Here is a 23,783-nt window from a genome sequence, read left to right as displayed (position 1 = left end):
CTGATCCCCTTACATGCCAGGGGGAGGTGAGATGCCAGATGTACAACATTGAAGAACAAGGCTATTCACCCATTCCTTCATTCAACAAAATATTTCTGGAGCACCCACTATGCACCAGGCACAGAAGATACCCATGTCTCTGGGCAGGGAGAGTGAGGCGGGGGCGAGAGGAACAAAGAAAAACTGAGGCCAGAGCACCAACATCTAAGGTACAGAGAATGAGAATTCTTGTTGGCCACCCAGCTAGAAGATAAAACAAGAAGGCTTTGGAGTCACAGACCTGAGAGAATCCTGGAAGAGAAGGGAGAGAGAGGGCTGGCAGGAAGAAGGGTGGATCAGCCAGCCTTGAACACTGCCAAGCAGTCAGAACAGTACTGGTAAGCATCACTCAGGTGCTCACGCACACCGGTCCCTGGTCCTCTTGAGCTCTGGTGATGTCGTATTCCCATGAGACTCTATACTCTGCACCCCTAGTTCTCCCTGTTGACTTGTGGAATAGTTTGCTTTCCATTAGCCCCATGGTGCCCTAGGGAGTCCTGTTACTTAGCACAGGTCTCCTCACCAGGTAGCCCTCATGCAGAATTACTCACCTGGTCTTCATCATTAGACAATAATGAAACAAACATAATAGCTGTTATTGTTGTTGTTCAGTTGCCAAGTCAAACTCTTTGTGACCCTGCGGACTGCAGCACACCAGACTACCCTCCACTATCTCCCAGAGCTTGCTCAAATTCATGTACGTTGACTCAGTGATGTTGCCTCGCCATCTCATCCTCTGCTCCCTCTTCTCCTCCTGCCTTCAGTCTTTCCCAGCATCAGGGTCTTTTTCAGTGAGTCTGTTCTTTGCATCAGGTGGCCAAAATATCGGCGCTTCAGCCTCAGCAACAGTTCTTCAATGAATATTCAGGGCTGATTTCCTTTAGGATTGACTGGTTTGATCTCCTTGCAGTCCAAGGGACTCTCAGGAGTCTTCTCCAGTACCACAATTTGAAAGCATCAGTTCTTCAGTGCTCAGCCTTCTTTATGGTCTGACTCTCACATCCATACATGACTGCTGGAAAACCCATAGCTTTGACTACACAGACTTTTGTCAGCAAAGTGATGTCTCTGCCTTTTATTACATTGTCTAGATTTGTCATAGCTTTCCTTCCAAGGAGCAAGCATCTTTTAATTTCCTGGCTGCAGTGATCGTCCACCATGATTTTGGAGCCCAAGAAAATAAAACCTATCACTGTTTCCACTTTTTCCCTTCTATTTGCCATGAAGTGATGGGACCAGATGCCATGATCTTAGTGTTTTGAATGCTGAGTTTTAAGCCAGCTTTTTCACTCTCCTCTTTCACTGTCATGAAGAGGCTCTTTAGTTCCTCCTCACTTTCTGCCTTTAGAGTGGTATCATCTGCATATCTGAAGTTGTTGATATTTCTCCTCGCAATCTTGATTTCAGCTTGTGATTCATCCAGCCAGGCATTTTGCCTGATGTACTCTGCATAAAAGTTAAATAAGTAGGGTGACAATATCATATTCCTTTCCAAATTTTGAACCAGTCTGTTGTTCCCCATCTGGTTCTAGCTGTTGCTTCTTGACCTGCATACAGGTTTCTCAGGAGACAGGTAAAATGGTCTGGTACTCAAGTCTTTTTAAGAATTTTCCACAGTTTGTTGTGATCCACACAGTCAAAGGCTTTAGCATAGTCAATGAAGCAGATGTTTTTCTAGAACTCCCTTGCTTTCTCCATGATCCAGTGAATGTTGGCAATTTGATCTCTGATTCCTCTGCCTCTTCAAAACCCAGCTTGCACATCTGGAAGTTCTTGGTTCACATACTGCTGAAACCTAGTTTGAAGGATTTTGAGCCATTATTATGATTGACCATTTGTTGGGCACATACTGTATGTCAAATGTGAATCTAAATACTTCATCTTATTGGATCCCCACAAACCCCAATGTATGTGTGTATGTGTGTGTGTTGTCTGCATTTTACAAAGGAGAAAGGTGAGGCTTGGGCACTTGCCCAGCGTCACTTGGTTTGTAAAGAGCCAAGCTGGGGTTTGAATGCTGGCCATCTGCCTGTGGAACCCACTCTCCTAATCTCCACACTGCTTGGTCGGACCAACAGAGCATTGACAGGTGGCCCATTCAGTTCTGGTTCTGCATCCAGCTTCAAAGTGTCTCTTGACTTGAACCCAGGACTGCCTGGCACAGTGCTAGACACGCAGCTAGGGCTGCACCTGTCCCAGCCGCGTGGGGATGAAATTAATCCAGATGGGTCAGTGAGAGAAGAGGTCCCCTCCACTGCAGGGTGAGTGGTGGGGGGTGATCACAGCTCTGTGAGGGACAGGTGCTTTGGCACTGAAGGGAGCAGCCTTTCCTGGGTCAGGAGTGGTGGTGTATTGAGATACCTTCTAGTGCATTCCAAGCAGAAGGAACAGCTTGTGCAAAGTGACAGGTGCTTGTCCCCTGACAGAATCTGGACTTCTCTGCCTGAACCTCAGTTGTAGTTGCCAGCCTGGGACCAGGGCCCACCTGGGACTCCTGTGCTGCCCAGGATGGGCATTGCCCCTTTGCACAGTCAGACCCATTGTCCTCAAGAACCCTGGGCTGAATGGCACATTGAGGCAGAACAAAGGCTGCTCAGAGGCTCCGGCTGCCCCAAGCAGAGATGGGATCTCCAACTGCAGCCGGTGGGCCTCCTCTGGACCAGCCTGGCCTTCTGCATCCTCCCGCCCCCATGCCCTGCTGAGGTTGCAGCCCTGACTCCAGGGGCTGCCAGGCCTGGGCTCCGCTCCTGGCACAGCTGGGCACCTTTGGCAGGTTCTGCAGCCTCTGATCCAGTTTCCCCACCCCTGAAGCAGGGAGAGAAGTGCCTGCCCCCCGGGCTTTTTGTATGAAGTGCAATCATGTGCATATTGTGCTTATGTCTCAGTAAAAGGGAGCTACTTGTACTGTCATTATCAGCTTCTGATTTTCTTTTCACAGTTTCAATAAAGTCTTAACAAAACCTTTCAAATATGTACCAAAGTAGAGAAAATTGTATATCGATTATTCTTCACCCATCCCCTCGCCTTTCAGCTGCTCTCGAGATTTTGCTGTACTTTCTTCATTTACCTTCCCATTCTTTTGGCTTGAGAATTTTAAAAATATATATATTTATTGATCCATTTGTCTGCATTGTGTCTTAGTTGCGGCATGCAGCATCTTTTTAGTTGTGGCATGCAAACTCAGGTGCGGCATGGCTAACTCCCTGACGAGGGGTTGAACCCCTGCCTTGGGAGTGTGGATTCTTAGCCACTGGACTATCAGGGAAGTCCCTTGGAATAAGAATTCTTAACTACTGGATTTCTGTGGTGGTCCAACGGTGAAGACTCCGTGCATCCAGGGAGTATGGCTTCAATCCCTGGTCTGAGAAGTTCTGCATGCTGTGTGGTGCAGCTAAAAAAAAAAAAAAAGAATTTTTAAGTGAATTCAGGACTCCTGTTATTTTACCCTACATCAGCAGGCACCTCTGAAAGGTGAGGGCATTTTTTTAATATATATCTATATAATCAAGTATCACTATCTCACCAAATGAAATGGGTACTAATTCCTTTCCATCTAAATTCTAGTCCATGTTAGTGAATCAACTCTACTTCAATGCAACATAAACAAACATTGATTAATTCTGGTTCATCTTAGCAATGTCTCCAGTTATCTCAAAAATGTCTTTTTTATAGTTGGTTGGTTTGACCCAGGTTCTAAACTCCTGCATCTACTTTTGCTTATTCTATCTCCTGAGTCTTTTCTGATGGAGATCAGTCCTCCACCCTGACTTGCTGAAGACAATTGTTACTATTTTGTAAAGAATTACAGTTTAAACCCTATTGTCCATAATCCCTGTCTGGACCCTAGTATTCTGAGAGGACTGGATGCTGATGGATGGTTGCCTGGGTGGTGGGAATCCCCAGGCATGCCCCTTCTGATTCCAGGATCCCTCCTCACCACTCATCAGCTGAGAGATCCTGGGCAGGATGTTCACCGGTGACGCCATAGGCACCAAGATTAGATTACAGACCCATGAGCAAAATAAATGGTTTCTGTTTGAAGACATGGACCAGAATTTAGATTGAAAGGAATTCATGCTCATTTCATTTGGTGAAGACATTGAGTTTTGAGACAGTTTGACACAGTGATAGGTAGCTGAAATGGTCATGGATCCCTGAAATTGAATTCCCAGTCCTGTCCAGCTCTTTCTGAGGCCCCTTGTCCAGCTGCTGTGTCTCCTAGATTCTGTGACTTCCTCAGGACCTTCCAATAACTTCCTTCTTGTTTATGTTAACCTGCATCAATTTCTGTTCCTTATAACTAAAGAACCTTAGTTCCCAGTCCCAGTCCCAGTCCCAGTCCCAGTCCCAGTCAGGAGGGGTGACTGAGCTCAGATCATAAGACAGGACGGGAACCTGGCCTTCCTGAAACATAGGACCTGGAGTCCTGTCTCACGCAGCATCAGCAGATATGTATCTCAGACATGTGTGCTTCCTCTGTACACAACTCAACACCTGGTACCCACCTGTACGCCCTAGGCGTTGGGCGTTTGTGCATTAGAATGACTAAGTGAACAAATGGCATATCTTCAAATCTGATCCCAGAGCAGTTCACTTTTTTTTTTCCAAATGCCACACATCCACCTGGCCACACATTCTGGGTATAGGCAATCTTAACTTTGCACCATTCCAGTGTGTACAGATTTCAGTACCACAGTTTGGTTCAATAATGCCAGTCCCCCAGCCACACAACCCAGATTTCAGCTACCACTGAATGGTAACTCTGAGTAACTTCATCAAGAACAAACGTTGCCAGTTGCTCTCCAGCCCAAAGATCACTAAGTAAATAACATACGAGCATTGTGATCTGTGACCAAGTCGTTTCTTTCCATGTCTGTCGCTGGTTGGTCCCTGTGGACCTGTGAATTCACACACAGACAGTAAAACATGTAGTGATGGTGCCTCTTTGTTTCCTGGTGATAAACCCATATGACATTTTCCAAAAATGGGTAGTCAAAAGAGGGAATTTGGCCCACAAAGATGCTGTTCAGAAAAGAGAGAGAGAAAAGAAAAGAATGCTGGAAGAAGAATTCAGATTGAATGTAAAATGCAGTTATAAAGGAAATCTCCTACTCTGGGAATGCTGAAGTTGAAACCATTTGAAATTCTGTATAGCCAGGGGAACTAAGTCAAGCTGAACTAATTGACAAAAATGAGGCAAGTGCCTGTGACCAAAAAAAAAAAAAAAAAAATGAAGATGTCTCAGGAGAGGTGACACTGGCAACATACTTCATGTTAAAGGAACTCTTAAGATATTTCACAACGTTGAAGGTGCAGAGAATAGAATCTTGGAAGCTGATCTAAACTTAGAAAGGCAGTTCTCCAAGGCATAGAAAGATGCTTGCCCAGCGTCATAAGTTATCCAACAAGCAGAGGGAGCCAGCACTGTTGAAGCTAGTCTAGATACAATTTTTACAAAAAAATAAATAAATAAAACATGAATTCTCAGTGTATCTAGTGTTTTACATGACTGGGTATTAAATAAAATACTAATTTTACTCTTCTACTTCCCTATACATTTATAACCATCAATAAGAGAATTTTTAAGGTTTTTAAAAAGTTTTTCAAAGATTATGGAACTTTTCTAATTTTCACTTTGGTTATTAAGATCACTTCGAGTGATTTTGGCTTGCATGGTCATTTGAGGGTTTCCCACAACTGTGGGGAAAGTGCAAAGTGGGGTCTCCCTAAACTCATGCCAGATGGGCAGTATCTATCCTGTTTGGCCCTTCCACAAGTCAAGGGCATGGTGATGGTGAACCATGGGTCGAGAACTGGAGTCAGCATCCTCTTTGTTGCACGTGGCAACTGGAGAATATTAAATAACTCAAATTGCTCACTGTAGAAATGGCTAGACAGCTGATGGATCACTAGGAGAGGGGCATACACCTCCTGTCCACAGTGTTCACTGGGTAGACCTTCTAGCCAGTCTGTCTGCTTCAGGAACAATCCACCATGGAATGAACAGGCTGAATGAGTCAAAGGCTGAACAATAGTGGTTCCTACACCAGCCTTCAGTGTGAAAGGTGATGGAAAAAAAACAACCCTGAATATTTTCCCCAAGGAGAGGTAACGCTCTTTATTGAAGCTGTGAAAATACAATCCATCATCATAATGTGCCCCATGTTGTCATACTCTGGGAGCTAAGGTGCATATGTTAAGATGCCCCTTGCAAGATTTTAATTTTCTTCCTCTGTTTATTTTATCTCACTGCAGACATGTTTGAAAATGCAGAAAGTAGAATAAAGAGGGGGAAAAAGATAGTGTCTTTGATTCGATAGGCCTGCAAATGTCGTTCCAATATTGTTGTATTTCTTTCTTACTGCCCCCTGTAGATTGTAGTATAAATACAGTTTTGTTTCTTTTAAAATATTTAACATGCTGGATCATTCCCATATATTATTATATACTCCAAGTGAACAATTTTTGTGTATGTTCATGCTCCGTGGCTTTAGCTGTGTTTGACTTTTTGCAACCCTGTGGACTATATATAACCTGCCAGACTTCTTTGTCCATGGAATTCTCCAGGTAAGAATACTGGAGTTGGTTGCCATGCCTTCCTCCAGGGGATCTTCCCAACCAAGTGATGCAACCTGCATCTCCTGCATTGCAGGTGGATTCTTTGCCGCTGAGCCACCAGGGAATCCTGAACAAATTTTTAATGGCTGCCTAACAGTCCATCAAACCAGTCAATCCTAAAGGAAATCAGTCCTGAATATTCATTGGAAGGACTGATATTGAAGCTAAAGCTCTGATACTTTGGCCACCTGATGCGAAGAAGTGACTCATTGGAAAAGACGCTGATGCTGGGAAAGATTGAAGGCAGGAGGAGAAGGGGATGACAGAGGATGAGATGGTTGGACAGCATCACCACTGCGATGGACATGAGTTTGAGCAAGCTCCGGGAGTTGGTGATAGACAGGGAAGCCTGGCATGCTGCAGTCCATGGGGTCACAAACAGTCAAACATGACTGAGTGACTGAACTGAACTGAATAGTTCATCATATAGTTATTTATTCAATAACTACCTATGGATTCATCTATCAGACTGGGGTTGATCATCTGCAGTGAGTGTGTGGGTGGGGAAGAAGGATGCAGGAAAGAGGAGGAATAGGGTACAGCCCCTCCCTTGAGAACCTCTGGAACCTAGGAGACATAAACAGGTGACCATAACATGAAGTGATGGGAGCTAGGGTGTAGTGGGGTCCCAGTCGTAGTCTGGGAACAGAGTGACTCCCAGGCCAGAGCAGACAAGCAGCTGGTCCAGTGGGGAAGTAGGGAGTTGGGGAGAAGACGTCCCAGGCAGCAAGGATGTTATGGGGAGAAGCTCAGAGGTGAGATGCAGTGAAACTCTAGGGTTGCTGGACTAGTGACTTTTGGGTCTTGGTGCTCCTGGATGGCTGTGACGGATGAACACACCAAACAGGCTGCTGGTGAGACAGTGGGCATGGCCACCTCTCCAGGCAGAGAAGGAAAAGAGAACCGAGAGTGACCAGAGGTCTCTGGGAGTTTGGAGAGTGATGTGGGGGAGCGAAGTCCAGATGGGGATGTGAGCATTTCGAAGAGAGGCGAGAAGAGCCCAGAGAGGTGCCCAGAGTCAGCAGTGGAAGGGGGTGGAGGTGAAAGTCGTGGAAAAGAGAGTTTGTCCATTCCAGGTTGGAGCGGCAAGCGTAGTGGAGAAAGAAGGGTTGAGCCTCCTCTCGCAGTCTTGGGTCAACACAAGCACATTCCTAAAAATGGTAGGTGTGGATGACAGTGGGTGGAGGGTTGAGAGACCTCCCACTCTTGCACACTTATATCCCAACTTTGGGTGTTTAAAGGTGTGATGAGCATCCTTGAAATTTACATCTTTTTCTGTATGTCAGGTTATTCCTGTCTCTGACTATCTGGGAATACAGTTTCTGGGTGAAAATGTAGGAGTGTCTTTAAAGGGCTTGAATAAAGATTTGAATATTATGCCTGCTGAACTAAAAATCAGATTTAGCAAAATTTTGCATGTGGGTGATCTTTAAAAGAAAAAGTCCACATATATAATGCAGCTCTGGAGTAATCTGCAGATTACAGCAAACCCATCAGTCTCTGCTCTCTTGCTTTAAAAAAAAAAAAAAGATCAATTCAGCTCCAGCACATCGTGACTTATGGCTGTGTTCATTGTCTCTTGATGTGTGTCTGTTGGGTGATGGACCCTGCCTGTGCAGGAGAGGAATCATGCTGTGAATATTTCTCCATGTGTGCAACTATATTGTCTTCGTGGTAAAATAATAATGGTGTTGGTGATGATGAGGGAAGCATCCATTTCTTGACTGCTACGATATCATGAGACATACGTTCATCATCTCAATGGAACTTTACACCTGCTCTAGGTGGTGGGAATGAAAAAAAAAAAGTGAGAAAGTGTTAGTAGCTTAATTGTTTCCTGTCATTGGGATTGTTCAGGCAAGAATACTGGAGTGGGTTGCCATTCATTTCTCCAGGGGATCTGCCCAACCTAGGAATCAAACCCAAGTCTCCTGGATTGCAGGTGAATTCTTTACCATCTGAACCACCATGACCCTCTTTTGTATAACAGGAAACGGAGCCTCAGAGAGGTCAGGTCGTACACCTAAAGTCACACAGTGGTGTTATGGTCACTGTTGTGTGCATGCATGCGTGCTAAGTTGCTTCAGTTGTGTCCAACCCATTGTGACCCAGTGGACCATAGTCTGCCGGACTCCTCTGTCCATAGGATTCTCCAGGCAAGAATACTGGAGTGGGTTGCCATTTCCTCCTTCAGGGGATCTTCCCAACCCAGGGATCAAACCCACGTCTCTTATGTCTCCTGCGTGGGCAGGTGGATTCTTTACCACTGGCGCCACCCCATGATCACTATTACTACGTAACAAACCACTCTGAATTGTAGTGCCTTAAGACAACAGCCATTTTATTATGTCCCCAGAATTCTGTGGGTCAGGGATTTGGGCTAATCTGTTGTGCATGGCAATGCTGTGTCTCCCTTCTAAACTGGTGGGTAGGCTGGTCTGGAGGGCCCCAGATGGTTTCGCTCACGTGTTCTGTGTGTGGTGGGGCTGGCTCCCTGGGGACTGTAGAACCGTCCTCTCCGGCACGGTGGTCTCAGGGCACCAGGACTCCTGGGGGAGGTGGGCAGGGAGGGGCTGGCTCTCCCAAGTCAAGTGCCCCGGGAACCAGGTGGGAGACGTGGTTTGCTGACCGGCTCAGGGTCTCACTTCGCAGTTGTGTGACTTCAGTCAAGTCACAAGCTGGCCCAGGTTGAAGGGGAGTGACATTCTACCCTCGGATTCAGGAGAAGCCATGTCACACTGTGGAGAACAGATGGGATGGGAGACAGGACTGGGGCCCCCTTTGAGAAGCGTGGTCTGCTGCCGCTGGCCGGCTGAGCCAAGAGTTGGCCAGAGTGTCTGACCTTGGAGGTGCTGCTCCGCCTTCTGTCTTCCTGACCAGTCAGAGGAGGCAGGGGCCTTGTCCCCCACACCCTTTCTCTGTTCAAATACAAAAAGCATTCCATACTGTTGCCTGTTTAAATAAAGAGTTTGTGGCAATGTGGATGAACCGTGAGGTCATTATGCTAAGTGAAGTCATACCATACCATCTCACTTCAATGTGGAATCTAAAAACGCCAAGCTCAGAGAAACAGAGGCTAGAATGGTGGTTGCCGGGGCTGGGACTGGAGGAAATGGGGAGATGTTGGTCAAAAGGCCCAGGTGTGTTCTGATAAATTCTGGAGATCTAATATATAATCTATACATTATATAATATAGTGGATAATCTTCCCAGGTGACGCTAAAGAACCCACCTGCCAATGCAGGAAGAGATACGGGTTCGATCCCTGGGTTGGGAAGATCCCCTGGAGGAGGGTGTGGCAACCCACTCCAGTATTCTTGCTGGAGGATCCCATGGAAGAAGAGCCTGATGGGATACAGTCCATAGGGTCACAGAGAACCAAACAAGACTGAAGCGACTTAGCACATAGCCCAGCACATTATCTATAGTATAATGATTATAGTTAGTAATACTGTATTATATATTAGAAAGTTGCTGAGAAAGTAGATCTGAAATAGTTCTCACCACAAAAGATTAATAACTTGATGGGATGGAGATGCTAGCTAAGGCCATGGTGGTCATCATTTTATAACATATAAGTGTATCAAGTCAACACCTTGTATACCTTAAACTTAGTCAGTGTTATATGTCAGTCATATCTCAATGGATGCATGTGGAAGTCGCTCAGTCATGCCTGACTCTGTGACCCCGTGGACTATACAGTCCATGGAATTCTCCAGGCCAGAATACTGGAGTGGGGAGCCTTTCCCTTCTCCAGGGGATCTTCCCAACCCCAGCGATCAAACCCAGGTCTCCCACATTGCAGGTGGATTCTTTACCAGCTGAGCCACAAGGGAAGCCTTATATCTCAATAAAGCTGGAGAAAACATGGAAAACAAGAGGTGAATAAAAGCTCTTTTTTTGGAGGTAGACTCGGTTCCTATAGACCTGCCTCCCTCTGTACATCAAGCTGAAGTTATTAATACAAATGGGGGTCAGGTCAGGGTGCAGACTGTCAGTCACTCCCCCCAGCCTTCCCCGACTGCACGTGTGCTGTGCTGTGTGATGCCCACATCTGGAATGGTGGCCTTCGGTGAAGCCGTGCTTTCTTTCCTGGCAGCCCCCTGTGGTGATGGGGGGGTTGGTGACTGCAGAAGGGAACAGGTGAGCTGGCTGGTTTTCCTGCTCAGCTTGACTCTAAGGACACACTGACCTCCCAGATCATCTTCTATGCCTGGCTTTGAGGAAGCAGTTTTATTGGAAACCGTTAGAGCCTGGTGGCCTGTCCCAGACACAGCCTACATGGCGGCCACCCAGTGGGTGATGGGGGACCGTTGTCTGAGTTCATGCCATTTAGTGCCAGTGAGCCAGGCTGGGTGAGCCATGTCCAGGCATTGTCCAGCGCTGCCCCTGCCATTGTCTACATTCAACAGATGGGGAGCCGGGAGCCCAGGGAGAAGAAGGGACATGCTGAGACTTGGGCTGTCTTCCATTCTTGTTCTGAATGAGAGGTGGGCTAGCGTCATCTTATAATCACCCATGTGTGTCCCAGGCAGTGACCTTGCCCCTCCAAGCCCTTCTCCTCTGGGAGTGGGGAGAGGACATTGATTGGGCCATGTTAGAGGCTCCCCCAGACCTCCAACCTCAGTGTAAGTGTGTGTGTGGGGGGGTGTCACCCTTTCCTCTGAGCATCAACAAAATTGAGGGAAAGAATCTCTGACCACCAGGGTCCAGGTCATAGGTCAGGTGAGCACGTTGGTTTGGCCTCTGTCAATGGTCTCAGCTTCCCACCTTGGACCCTGGCCAGTCAGAGACCCAGGAGCCAAGATTCACATTTTTAATAAAAAAAAAAAAAGGTTTATTAAGATATAATTCACATACCATGCCATTCACCCATTTAAAGTGTACAACTCAATAGGTTTTTTGTATATTACTCAATTTTTAAAAAAATTGTGGTAAAATATAAGGAAATCAGTGCAGAATATTTATTGGAAGGACTGATGTTGAAGATGAGGCTCCAATACTTTGGCCACCTGATGTGAAGAACTGACTCATTTGAAAAGACCCTGATACTGGGAAGGATTGAAGGCGGGAAGAGAAGGGGACGACAGAGGATGAGATGGTTGGATAGCATCACTGACGCAGTGGACATGAGTTTGAGTAAACTCCAGGAGCTGGTAATGGACAGGGAGGCCTGGCGTGCTGCAGTCCATGGGGTTTCAAAGAGTTGGACATGACTGAGCAACTGAACTGAACTGATACATAGTATAAAATTTGCCATTTTAACCATTTTAAGTGTACAATCCAGTGGCACTAATTACATCCATAATATCATGCAACCATCACCACTATCTGTCTCCAGAATGCTTTCGTCACTCAAGCAGAAGCTCTGCCCCATTAAAGAGCTGCCCCTTTCCCTCCACTCCGGTAACCTCTCAGCTGTTCTCTGTCCATTATTTTGCCTCCTCTAGGATTAATTTGGGCTTTCCAGGTGGCTCAGTGATAAAGAATCCACCTGCCAAAGCAGGAAATGTGGGTTCAATCCCTGGGTCGGGAAGATCCCCTGGAGAAGGAAATGGCAACCTGCTCCAATTTTTTTCTTGCCTAGGATATCCCATGGACAGAGGAGCCTGGCGGCCTACAGTTCATGGAGTTGCAAAGAGTCAGGCATGAGTTGGTAACAGAAGAGAAACAAGGATTCATATAACAACAAGGCGATCATACACTGTCCTGTGTGTCTGGCTTGATCCACTGACAGAATGTCTTCTAGATTCATCCATGTTGTGCAGTTTGGAAGGAGGGTAGATCTTTGAAAGCCTGAGGTTCACCGGGGAGAAAACGCACTCACCAAGATGGCTTGTTCTGCGGGAGAGACCCTGCCTCGGTCAACTGCAGGCCTGTCACACATAGCATCCTCCTGAGCGGACAGCTTCCCAAAGCCCTCCTCTACCCCAGCCAGGGGGCACAGGGTGGGCAGATCCACCATCCACCCCTGCCAACCCTGCATCATTTTTTTGGCCCCCATATCACTGAGTTGTGAAGAGACCTAGAGGTGGGGGTGGTTCTGGGCATTTCACAGCTGAGAAAACTGAGGATCCCAGAAGTGAAGACCTCCCTCAGCCAGGAGTAGGCAGTGCTGGGGTGCCCTGGGGCTGGTTCCTGATGCCACGGGCACTCCCGATGACTTCTGACTCCACGCGTTCCCTTTTGGGGCCCCTCCCTGCATGCTTTGTCCCTGGAGTGTTTTTATTTGCAGAGTAATTGGGCACCGGGGGACTCAGGTCACGCTGGGGTCAGCCTTTCTCTGCACCCACGGCCTGGGTGCAATTGACCTGCCTTGGTCCCCCTCATACTTCTATATCTTCGCTCTAAAATCAGGGCCAGAGGACTCTTGGGGTCTCTTGAAGGGTGGACTGAGATAACACATTACGAGCACCTGATACACAGAAAGGTCTTATCAGATATTCATCTTTCTGCTGAGCAGTGGAACCCCAGATGGAAAGAGCCACACCCAACCCATCCATGCTTATCTGCATCCCCGGAAAGGATCCCCCAAGGGGTCTCCAAAGGCCTTGACTCTCGGCTCTGACCCACCATGATCCCAGTCCTACCTTTTGACCAACTGAGGATGTCCTTCGGTGCAGCTGTCAGGAGCTGGAGCCAGGCATCGGGGGCAGCCCATAGAGGTAGTGGGCGCAAATCTGCCAGGGTGGCAGCCTGGCCAACTCAGCCCCACGGTCTTCTGCAATCCCGTGATGTTCTGAGAAAATCCGATCTGTGCTGGCCCAGAGGGTGAATTGTATTTCAGGAGAGTGTTGGGCTGGGACATCTAGCAGCTCAGCAAGGCCCCCAAGGACCCACATGGCCTTGAGCCGAGGACTCCATTGATCAGTTTGCTTCCAGGCAACTCCCCAGCCCCAGTCTTGGGAGGGTTTGTGGGAACTGGGAGCCCTGGTGGTCAGCTCTGTGAATCTCAAGCGTGCCTTGTTCTGGCCCCTCCCCTATGAGTGACCCAATTTTCCTTAGTCCAAACTGGGACGCTTGCCTGGCTACATGTGCATGTCCATATGGGGACGGGGGGCCAGGCAGGTGAGAAATTGGGGCAGTGGCTGCAAAGTACGAGATTGGACCTGTATCCTGGTAAGGGTCTGTGTGGCATGGTGACAAGTGATGATGCTGGACCTGGAGACCACTGTGCAGGCCTGGGCTCTGCGGGTGGCTGGCTCTGTGACCTTGGGCAAGATGCATGGCCTCGCCGGGCCTCAGTTTCCTTATTTGTGGGATGAAGACCCTGCCTTGAGGGCACACAGGCCAGTGTGTTCCCTGAAGCAGGGGCATGTGCCCAAGAAGGTGGCACTTGGGAATAAGGCCCACATACTCGGAAGCAGTGTCCCCTGATAACCCAGGAAAATAATCTAGGAGATGTAGATGGGACGAGGGTAAAACAGGGTGCGCCCCAGGAACTGGGAAGTGAGGAGAAGCCAGCTGCACCCTGAGGGTTAAACGCCCTTGTTCGCACATCGGGAATTCAGTCGGGGGACGTGCAAGCATTCTGGAGGGACAGGCGGCCTGCAGGCCAGCAGGAGGTGGCTGGATCCATCTTTGTCGCTGAGAAAGGGACAAGTCTGTGTTTTCAGCATGCTGGTCCCTCCTGTGTCCCATCCAGGCTACTGGTGGCCCTTGCTCCCCAGCCCTCATTCTAGAGGAAGGGTCTTCCTGACCCACTTTACTCCTCGCTGGCTACTGTTGAGTGGTGCAGAGGGAAGTGTACTCTGATTTGGGGGTTTGCAACATGTTGTGACAAAGTCCAGGCCTGGGTTGGGATGCTGCTGCCTGCACCTAATGGGGACAGAGTGGGTGGGGCCATTTCTGGGTTCTGGGAGAGTGAGTCCCACTGGTGTTACCAGGCGTGCCCCATCCTCCCCTGGGCCCTTCTCTGGAAGGGAAGCTAGGATTCTGCTGAACCTGACTTTAACATACCTGACTCTCCTCTCCCCCTCATGCATAGCATTAATGTGTCCCAGGCGCCTCTGACTCTTTGCGGTTCCATGGACTGTAGCCCACCAGGCTCCTCTGTCCATGGGAGTCTCCAGGCAAGAATACTGGAGTGGGTTACCATTTCCGTCTCCAGGGGATCTTCCCGTTTCAGGGATCGAACCCACATCTCCTGCATTGCAGGCAGATTCTTTACCTCTGAGTCACTGTGGAAGCCCCTTCTCCCACATGGGGGGTTTCAGACTTGGACAGGAACAGGGGTGCCCCTTTCACTGGGTCCCCAAAGCAATCCAACCAAGCCCATTGGAGAACTGGGGCCAGAGGGGGAGGTGGAGGGTGAAGGGTACTTAGTACAGTCGGAGGGGCACAGCAGAGTTTCCTTTCTCCTCTGTCGGCCTGGCCTCCCCAAACCTGGCTGCACGGGACAGCTGGCACTCTGGAGAGGTGGGCAAGATTCAATTATGCTTCAGCTTTGTAAATAGGCAGCTATAAAAACCTATCAGCAGTGGAGCACCTTCTCCATAAAACAGGCTCGGCTGGATTTATAGCCCGAGACCGCTTCTCCAGGGCTGTGCATGGGGAAGGAACAAAAGACCCTCCAGCCCACCCCTTAGCTGGCCTGCCCCCCTTCTCCGGCCCTCCCCTCCTCCCTGGCCCTCCCCTCACTGCTCAGAGATCCCATACTGTCCATTGCGAAGAGCACAAGAAATCTAGGAAATGGAAGGCATATTCGCCATTAATGTTTTTTAGATGGAATTCTTCACAATAAGAAGCTGGATTTAGTGGGAAAGCGTTGGATGTTTAGGAGAGAATAAATCCAGAAAAGGAAATTTTAATCATGCTGAGAAGCCTAGTCCTATAGGAAGAGAGAGAAGCTGACAGGTTTGAATTTACGAAAGATGTGCAGGAATCTTGGTGCATGGATTCACCCAGAGAGCCCACAGTTTACTGAGAACATACTGTGTGTTGGGCACTTTGCCGGGAGTGGGGAATATGACCGTGGGCATGACTGATAAGGTTCATGCCCTGAGAAGTTCCAAGAACAGACCAGATGGACAAGGGGACGGTGATGGGATGGTGGGAGGGAGGAGCCTAGAGGCTGTGGTGCCCCAAGTCTGGCTGAGGTGGTGGGAAGTCAGGGAAGGCCTCCTGGAAGAAGTGATTTCACTCAGCACGTATTTATCAGCACCTGTTTTGTACCAGGATTGAGACTGGTATTGAGGGTCTAGGAGAGACAGGACTCTGAGCGAGTTCTAGGATCTAAGGGGGGAAGAAGATCAGGCTGAGAGGAGAAGAGGGTTCCGGGGTGAGTAGGGGTCAGTCAAGTGAAGGGGGAGACAGTGACAGGCCTGGTTCAAGGCCCCCTGGGATGTAGAATTCTTATCTTTAATTGACAGACAAGGAAATGGAGGCGGGGGCTTTACGGCACCTAAGTGAGTAGGCTGGGATTTGAACCCCAGATCTGCAGATGCCAAAATGCCCTCACTCAGGTCTGCACAAACCTCCTTACATCCGGGAACCGGTAGCATGCCCAGGATGGCGCATGCCTTCATTGGCCGGCTCTGTCACTGCCTTCTGTCTTCGTTGCCTGGGCTGCTGAAGGGCCGGAGTTCCCCGAGCTGACCCACTGTGCGAATCATCTGCCGTTTCTTCCAGACCTTGGCGAGCATTGAGAGTGCAGCTGAGCCATTGCTCGATCTTTCTCTGACCCAGATGAAGAACTGGGTAGCCTTTTGCCTGTCCTTTGTTCAGGTTTAAAATGGGGGTGTCGACACAGGCAAGGGGAAGACAGTGATTGTGGAATAGGTGCTGGATACCGCCAGTGCAACATCCGTTGGATCATAGAAAAAAGCAAGAGAACTCCAGGAAAACATCTACTTCTGCTTTATTGACCATGCCAGAGCCTTTGACTGTGCAGATTACAACAAACTGTGGAAAATTCTTCAAGAGATGGAATACCAGACCACCTTACCTGCTTCTTGAGAAATCTGTACACAGGTCAGGAAGCAACAGTTAGAACCCGACATGGAACAACGGACTGGTTCCAAATTGGGAAAGGAGTACGTCAAGGCTGTATATTGTCACCCTGCTTATTTAACTTATATGCAGAGTACATCATGAGAAATGCTGGGCTGGAGGAAGCACAAGCTGGAATCCACTATGCCAGGAGACATATCAGTAACCTCAGATGTGGAGATGACACCACCCTTATGGCAGAAAACGAAGAGGAACTAAAGAGCCTCTTGATGAGGGTGAAAGAGGAAAGTGAAAAAGCTGACTTAAAACTCAACATTTAAAAAATGAAAATCATGGCATCTGGTCCCATCACTTCATGGCAAATAGATGGGGAAACAATGGAAACAGTGACAGTTTATTTTCTTGGGCCCCAAAATCACTGCAGATGGTGACTGCAGCCAGGAAATTAAAAGATGCTTGCTCCTTGGAAGAGAAGTTAGGACCAACCTAGACAGCATATTAAAAAGCAGAGACATTACTTTGCCAACAAAGGTCCGTCTAATCAAAGCTATGGTTTTTCCAGCAGTCATGTATGGATGTGAGAGTTGGACTAAAAAGAGAGCTGAGCGCCAAAGAATTGATACTTTTGAACTGTGGTGTTGGAGAAGACTCTTGAGAGTCCCTTGGACTGCGAGGAGATCCAACCAGTCCATCCTAAAGGAAACCAGTCCTAAATATTCACTGGAAGGACTGTTGCTGAAGCTCCAATACTTTGGCCACCTGATGCAAAGAACTGACTCATTGGAAAAGACCCTGATGCTGGGAAAGATTAAAGGCAGGAGGAGAAGAGGATGAGATAGTTGGATGGCATCTCCGACTCGATGGACATGAGTTTGAGCAAGCTCCAGGAGTTGGTGATGAACAGGGAGGTCTGGATTGCTGAAATCCATGGGGTTGCAAAGAATCAGACACAACTGAGCGACTGAACTGACTGGCAAGCAGAACCCTGATGCTTATCTCAACAGCCCTCTGCAGTTGGTGCTGGTACCACCCACCTCCATCCAGTAGATAAGAAAACTGAGGCTCAGAGAGGTCAGGCTTCTTACCCAGGGCTGCACAGCCAAGTGGGTGGTGGAATTAGGATTCAGCCTCAGCTTTGCCAGATTCTAAAGCAAATGCCATTTCCACCACACCCTGCACCTCCCAGAGCTCATTTTGCTCTACAGGAAGCTCCACCCCGCCACTCCCCACCCCCTATCCCCAGAGCCATCTAGGACAGGCGGTGAGATGAAGAAAATTAGGAGGGAATCCCACAGAACCTTGACTTGGAAGCTCCCCTGGCAGCCTCTGTGGGCAGATTGGGGTCGGCCTCTTTTCAGTCCTCACTGGCCCCAGGAGCCTCAGAGACACATCCAGGACTGGCCATTTCTCTGGAAACCATAGTTCACCAGCATTCGTTGTTATTGTTGTTCAGTCATTTAGTCGTGTCCAACTTTTTGTTACCCCATGGACTGCAGCATGCCATGCTTCCCTGTCCTTCACCATCTCCCGGAGCTTGCTCAAACTCAATTGTCTGTTGAGTCGGTGATGCCATTCAACCATCTCATCCTCTGTCATCCCCTTCTCCTGCTCTCAATCTTCCCCAGCATCAGGGTCTTTTCCAATGAGTCGCATCAGGCATCTGGTTAAAGGGGCTTCCCAGGTGGCACTAGTGGTAAAGAAGCCTGACAATACAGGAGACGTAAGAGACATGGGTTTGATCTCTGGGTCAGGAAAATCTCCTGGAGTCGGGCATGGGAACCCACTCCAGTGTTCTTGCCTGAAGAATCCCATGGACAGAGGAGCCTGGCGGGCTACAGTTCATGGGGTCGCAAAGAGATAGACATAATTGTAGCAACTTAGCACAGGAAGGGAAGAGACGACCCTGGCCTTTTAGACCAGGGTCTGTGGGGGACACTGTCCATTTTCAGAACTCTCAGGCAGGGGCTGGAGGGAGCCCACGAGTATTGCCTGGGTGACTTGGCATTCAGGACTTAGAGATTCACCTTCCTGTTGAAAAGATTGCTCTCCTGCCTGTTCTGTGCACCTCACTGTGCCGAGTATGGAGGGGTAAATGTCCTAACACTGGAGCCCGTCCCCATGGACGCTGGGTGGGACCAGCTGAGGGGTACGGGGTGTCAAAGGATGGGGGTGGGGAAGCTGCAGGGTCGTGATGCCTCCTGTCTGTGCAGGATGCCTCCTGTCTATATTTTCATGTCTCTCAAATACATATTTAGTGGAATTTCATTGGCCATTGCTTTTACAGTCATTAAAAAATCAAAATCATTTTTTATTAAAAAAGGGAGACAGTGGGATGATGGAGAAAGTCGCATTAACATATATACACTTCATTTGCTGTAAGTTGCCAAGTCATGTCTGACTGTTTGTTTGCAACCCCGTGAACCGCAGCATGCCAGGCCTCCCCCTGTCCATTGCCAACTCCTGGAGTTTACTCAAACTCATGTCCATTGAGTCAGTAATGCCATCCAACCATCTCGTCCTCTGTCATCCCCTTCTCCTCCTGCCTTCAATCTTTCCCAGCATCAGGGTCTTTTCCAATGAGTCAGTTCTTCGCATCAGGTGGCCAAAGTATTGGAGTTTCAGCTTCAGCATCAGCAAATTAACACCTATGCCGTGTATCTGAGGGCTTCCTAGGTGGCGCTAGTGATAAAGAACCCATCTGCGAATGCAGGAGACATAAGAGACAGTGGGTTCGATCCCTGGGTCAGGAAGATCCCCTGGAGGAGGGCATGGCAACCCACTCCAGGATTCTTGCCTGGAGAATCCCATGGACAGAAGAGCCTGGCGGGCTACAGTCCACAGGGTCACACAGAGTTGCACACGACTGAAGCAACTTAGCGCACACACATGTATACACACAGTATATCTGAGGAATAGTCCTCACAACTAGAAACTGGAGGGTCAAAGGGTGTGTGCATTTTTATTCTGACTAATGCAGCCAAGTTTAGCGGTGCCTGCTTCCCCACTCCTCACCGGCACACAGCCTTTCTTTCTGCAGCAGTCTCAGGCCCTCCTCTGTGCCCCCTGCAGCCCACGTGTGAAGACACTAGAGGAACGTTGTGCCCCTGCCCCCGCCCTCAGGTGCCCTCGCTCACGAGAGCTGGCCGGGTCCTGCAGGGACATCTCTTAGGGACGGAGGTTGGCGGGTTGGTCACGAAGGCTGAGTGTGGGGGGGTGGTGTGTGTGCCCGTGGGGGCTATCTCCTGGAAGGGTCGTCACTGAGGACATTTCACTGCCTGCCAGGATCAGCACTGTCCCCAACCCACCCCAGGTTAACCCAGACCTTCATGCAGGCACCTCTTTGGGGGAAAGCACAGCCCTTTGGGGTCACGGCCATTGCTTTGTGGCCCTTTGTTTGTCTGGGGCGAGGGGCCAGCCAGGCACAGATGAAAGAAGCTTGGAAGTGGTAGGTTCTCCAGGAGTTCTGCTCCAGGAGTAGATGGTCTGGAGAGGGTCACTTGGCAACCAGGGCTCCAGCTTGGAGGGAGGAGTGGCTCTGGGACCAGTGGGAGGGAAGGGGTGACAGGGACAAGGAGCATCAGGCTCTGAGGGCCTCACCCTGAGGGTCCACCAGGACTTGAGCCTGGGCCTTTGGCTACAGCTTGGAGCTCGGTGGCCTGGATCCCCCAGACCAACCCAGTGTGGCCGTTAAGAACACTGTCTGCAAGCCCAGCCGGGTGCTCTGTGACAACTTAGAGGGGTGGGATGGGGGTTGGGTGGGAGAGAGGCTCAAGAGGGAGGGGAGTTATATAGATAGATAGATAGATATAGATATTGATATATATATTGATAAAGATATGTAGTTATGACCGATTCGAGTTGTTGTAGGACAGAAACCAACACAACATTGTCAAACAATTGCCCTCCAATTAAAAAATAAAATAATTAATTTTTTAAAAAGGGGAGACATGGGCCTGGCTCCTGGCCAACCACCCCTTTCCATGTGACCTCTGGGCCTCAATGATCCCATCATCAAGGCAGGGGTAGCAGACTTCACAGCAGAGGGTGACTGTGAGAACTACATGGGAAACAGGAAGGGGCTTCCGAGGTGCCTGGAACAAAGCGCTCAGGTAAGCATTTGCAGGAATGACTTCTCAGGAGCCGGGGGTCTTCAGAGAGCCCAGGGAGCCAAGCATGCTCTTCTCATGTGACTGTGGGTGACCTGGCCACCACATCCCAGGAGGGCGAGCAGGGGGGCCGGCCGTTCTCCTGCCTCCAACAGGGCTCAGTGGATACTTGCTGTGTGAAGCAGAGAGCTTTTTCCACATTTTAGGATTGTAAACACACACAGGCAAACACACCGATACCACAGTGGAGAGGCGGACCAGTGAAATCAGAGCTCTGGGGCATGTGGTGCTTTGTGTGTTCCTCCACTCTGACCCGAGGCACTTGAAAAAAGGGGGCTCTCAATTCACCGGCTTATCCCCATCCTGCTGCTGGATTTGACCCCAGGCCGTGTCTCTGCAAACCTGGGCTTCCCCGGGGCCGAAATGAGCCTTCTCAAAGGGAGGCAGATGGGTGTTGTTTTAGATGCGCTGGCCAGGTCCCTTCTTGTCCTTCAGTTGCCGTGGGAGTGGTCTCCCGTAGGTGCAGGAGTGAAGGCTAAGTCTGCCCCGAGGACCTGATCGTCTCTACTGCTGAGAGTGTGTGGGTGGTGCGGGGCTGGACCCTGACATTTCCATGGCCTCCTGGGTGCCTGGTGAGTGCCTGCCCCCCTCCATCACATTTATCCTGAGCGCTCCTCCGCAGAGGAGAACAGCAGCCGTGATGGGGTTATTTCAAGGGGATTCCCATGGAAACGGAGAGTGGGCGGCTCCTCTGAGTGCTAATGTAGTGGGAGTTGCCTCGGTGGCGTGTCCCCTCACCGGAGGGTGTGGAGGCCTCTGCCGGGACCTTTTCTGCACCTCGCGGGTCTCAGGCTGGGGGTCTCCAGCTCCCTGCTCTCCTCCGCCCCTGGGTGTAAGCCCGTCTGGCGCTGCCCACCCAGGCCCCCAAGGCTGCCTGGGTGAGACCCTGGCTGGCTGCCGGGGACTTCAGGACCCACCCTCGCCTGCAGCAGGTCCTGAGCTGCAGCCAGCAGCTACCCCGCGTTCTCTTGGCAGGGCCTGTGTGCTTCAAACCCATTAACCAGCCGTTGCCTGGAGAAGTCCATACACGCCTCAGTTTTCTCCTGCAGCCCTCATGCACTCATCACTCACTCCTTTATCCAGCAGATTTGTTTTGTCTCCAGAGAATGCATTGCTCAGTGAAGGAGTGCCAGTGTGGGCTGTGTGACCTCTCTGAACCTCACTCTTCTCATCTGATCAATGGGAACACAGGTGCCTGCCCTGCTTGCCTCATAGATGGTTGGTGAGGGGCGGTGAGAAGGTTGGCTGTAGGTAGGGGATGCTGTAACGGGTGTCATAGCTATTTCTATGGCCATGGGGCTCATGATGGACAAGCTCCTAGAGGCAGGTAGACCCCTGGGAACTGACTTGGGGTCTCAGATACCTGCAGAAGAGCCCTCCGAGTGATGAGACTCACCACCTCTCACAAGTCCCTGCATGGACACAGTGTGACTCAGGTTTTCTGCCTGTAGCTTGCATGGATTCTTACACCAGTCTTGTGAGATGGGGGATGTTAATTTCCCTTTTACAGATGAGGAAACTGAGCCTCAGGGAGGCAATGTGATCTTCGCTCACACCTGGGAAGAGGCAGAGATGGGATGCAAGCCTAGGCCTAACTCCAACTCCAGTGCTCTTTGCAGGGGTCCAGTTGCTTCCCAAAGGCCTCGTTGCCAGGCCTGTAGTGCAGATGGGTTAAGGCCACAGTGCAGGGAACATGGGGCTTCCCAGGTGGTGCTAGTAGTAAAGAACCTGCCTGCCAATGCAGGAGACATCGGAGATGTGGGTTCGATCCCTGGGTTGGGAAGACCCCCTGGAGGAGGGCATGGCAACCCCCTCCAGTATTCTTGCCTGTACAATCCTGTGGACAGAGGAGTCTGGTGGGCTACAGTCCATAGGGTCGCAGAGTCAGACATGACTGAAGTGACTTAGCGTGCACACACAGGGCAGGAATATGAGTCTCAATATGTGCTTAGAAAGACCTCTTGTGCCATTTGGATTAGCGATGTTTAGAACTCTCTTTTTCTAAAACTTTACAATCCCCCACCCCCAGCCTATTTACGAAGCTCTGCTTTTGTGGGAGATGAGAGCTTTTGTGGGAGATGAGAGCAGTCGCTTTGCTTGTTCTTTGAATATCTGGTTAACAAGTGAACAGGCTGAACTTCCTCTGACAGTCTGTCCTTTTGAGAACTTAGTTAATTAAATTCCCCTAAATTGGTTCCAGTCGGATTAATTAAGTGCAGACTGCTGATGCAGACATGCACATGATCCCGGCGTGTCCTGTCTTACCTGGGGAACAGACACAAGAATATTTCTGGAATATTCTTAGGTGTTGCAGAGAGATTACTAGGAGTCACCCTGAAAAGGCTTGGGGAGAGGTTTTTGATTCTTCTGGGCAATGGGTGTGAGGTTGCCACCCAGAAGTGACCCTTGCAGCCTACTTATCCACTTGGTGAGTGTGTTCTGACCTATGCAGGACTGTTGTCTATGTCACAGTGGAAACTGCTGAGTGCAAACCCATCTTGTCATTGCTCGGAAACATGGAAGCATTTTGTCTTTTCACACTGTGGTTCTCCTTTTATATGCCACTTCCTTGTGTGTGCATGCATGCTCAGTCTCTTAAGTTGTGCCCGACTCTTTGTGACCCCAGAGTAGCATGTCAAGCTCCTCTGTCCATGGGAGTGGGTTGCCATTGCCTTCTCCAGGGGATCTTCCCCACCCAGGGATCAAACCCACAACTCCTGCACTGGCAGGTGGGTTCTTTACAGCTGAGCCACCAGGGAAGCCTGCAGCTTTTTTGTTGTTCAGTTGCTCAGTCGTGTCCCACTCTTTGCAACCCTGTCGACTGCAGCACGCCAGGCTTCCCTGTCCTTCACCATCTCCCGGAGTTTGCTCAAATTCATCTTCATTGAGTCGGTGATGCTATCTAACCATCTCATCCTCTGCTGGCTCCTTCTCCTTTTGCCTTCAGTCTTTCCCAAAATCAGGGTCTTTTCCAGTGAGTCAGCTCTCCAAATCAGGTAGCCAAAGTAT

The 23,783-nt window shown here is 49.5% G+C and overlaps 1 protein-coding gene across 3 annotated transcripts in view; it reads left to right on the top strand.

Annotated features, from left to right (window-relative positions):
- PPP2R2C (protein phosphatase 2 regulatory subunit Bgamma) overlaps positions 1–23,783 on the top strand; it is a 161,740-nt gene that overhangs the window by 8,418 nt on the left and 129,539 nt on the right. The window contains exon 1 of one of the 3 annotated variants that reach the window (XM_070458147.1): positions 21,866–21,965. The exons of the other annotated variants lie outside the window; for them this stretch is intronic. Within the exon in view, the coding sequence (XP_070314248.1) occupies positions 21,881–21,965 (85 nt within the window). The 5' untranslated portion in view covers positions 21,866–21,880. Of the gene's footprint in view, positions 1–21,865; positions 21,966–23,783 lie in introns of those variants that run through there. 3 annotated transcript variants of the gene reach the window in all.

The sequence above is a fragment of the Odocoileus virginianus genome, chromosome 29, assembly GCF_023699985.2.
Source record: "Odocoileus virginianus isolate 20LAN1187 ecotype Illinois chromosome 29, Ovbor_1.2, whole genome shotgun sequence".
Taxonomy (NCBI): Eukaryota; Metazoa; Chordata; class Mammalia; order Artiodactyla; family Cervidae; genus Odocoileus; species Odocoileus virginianus.
This window is presented reverse-complemented; position numbering and strand designations above follow the sequence as displayed.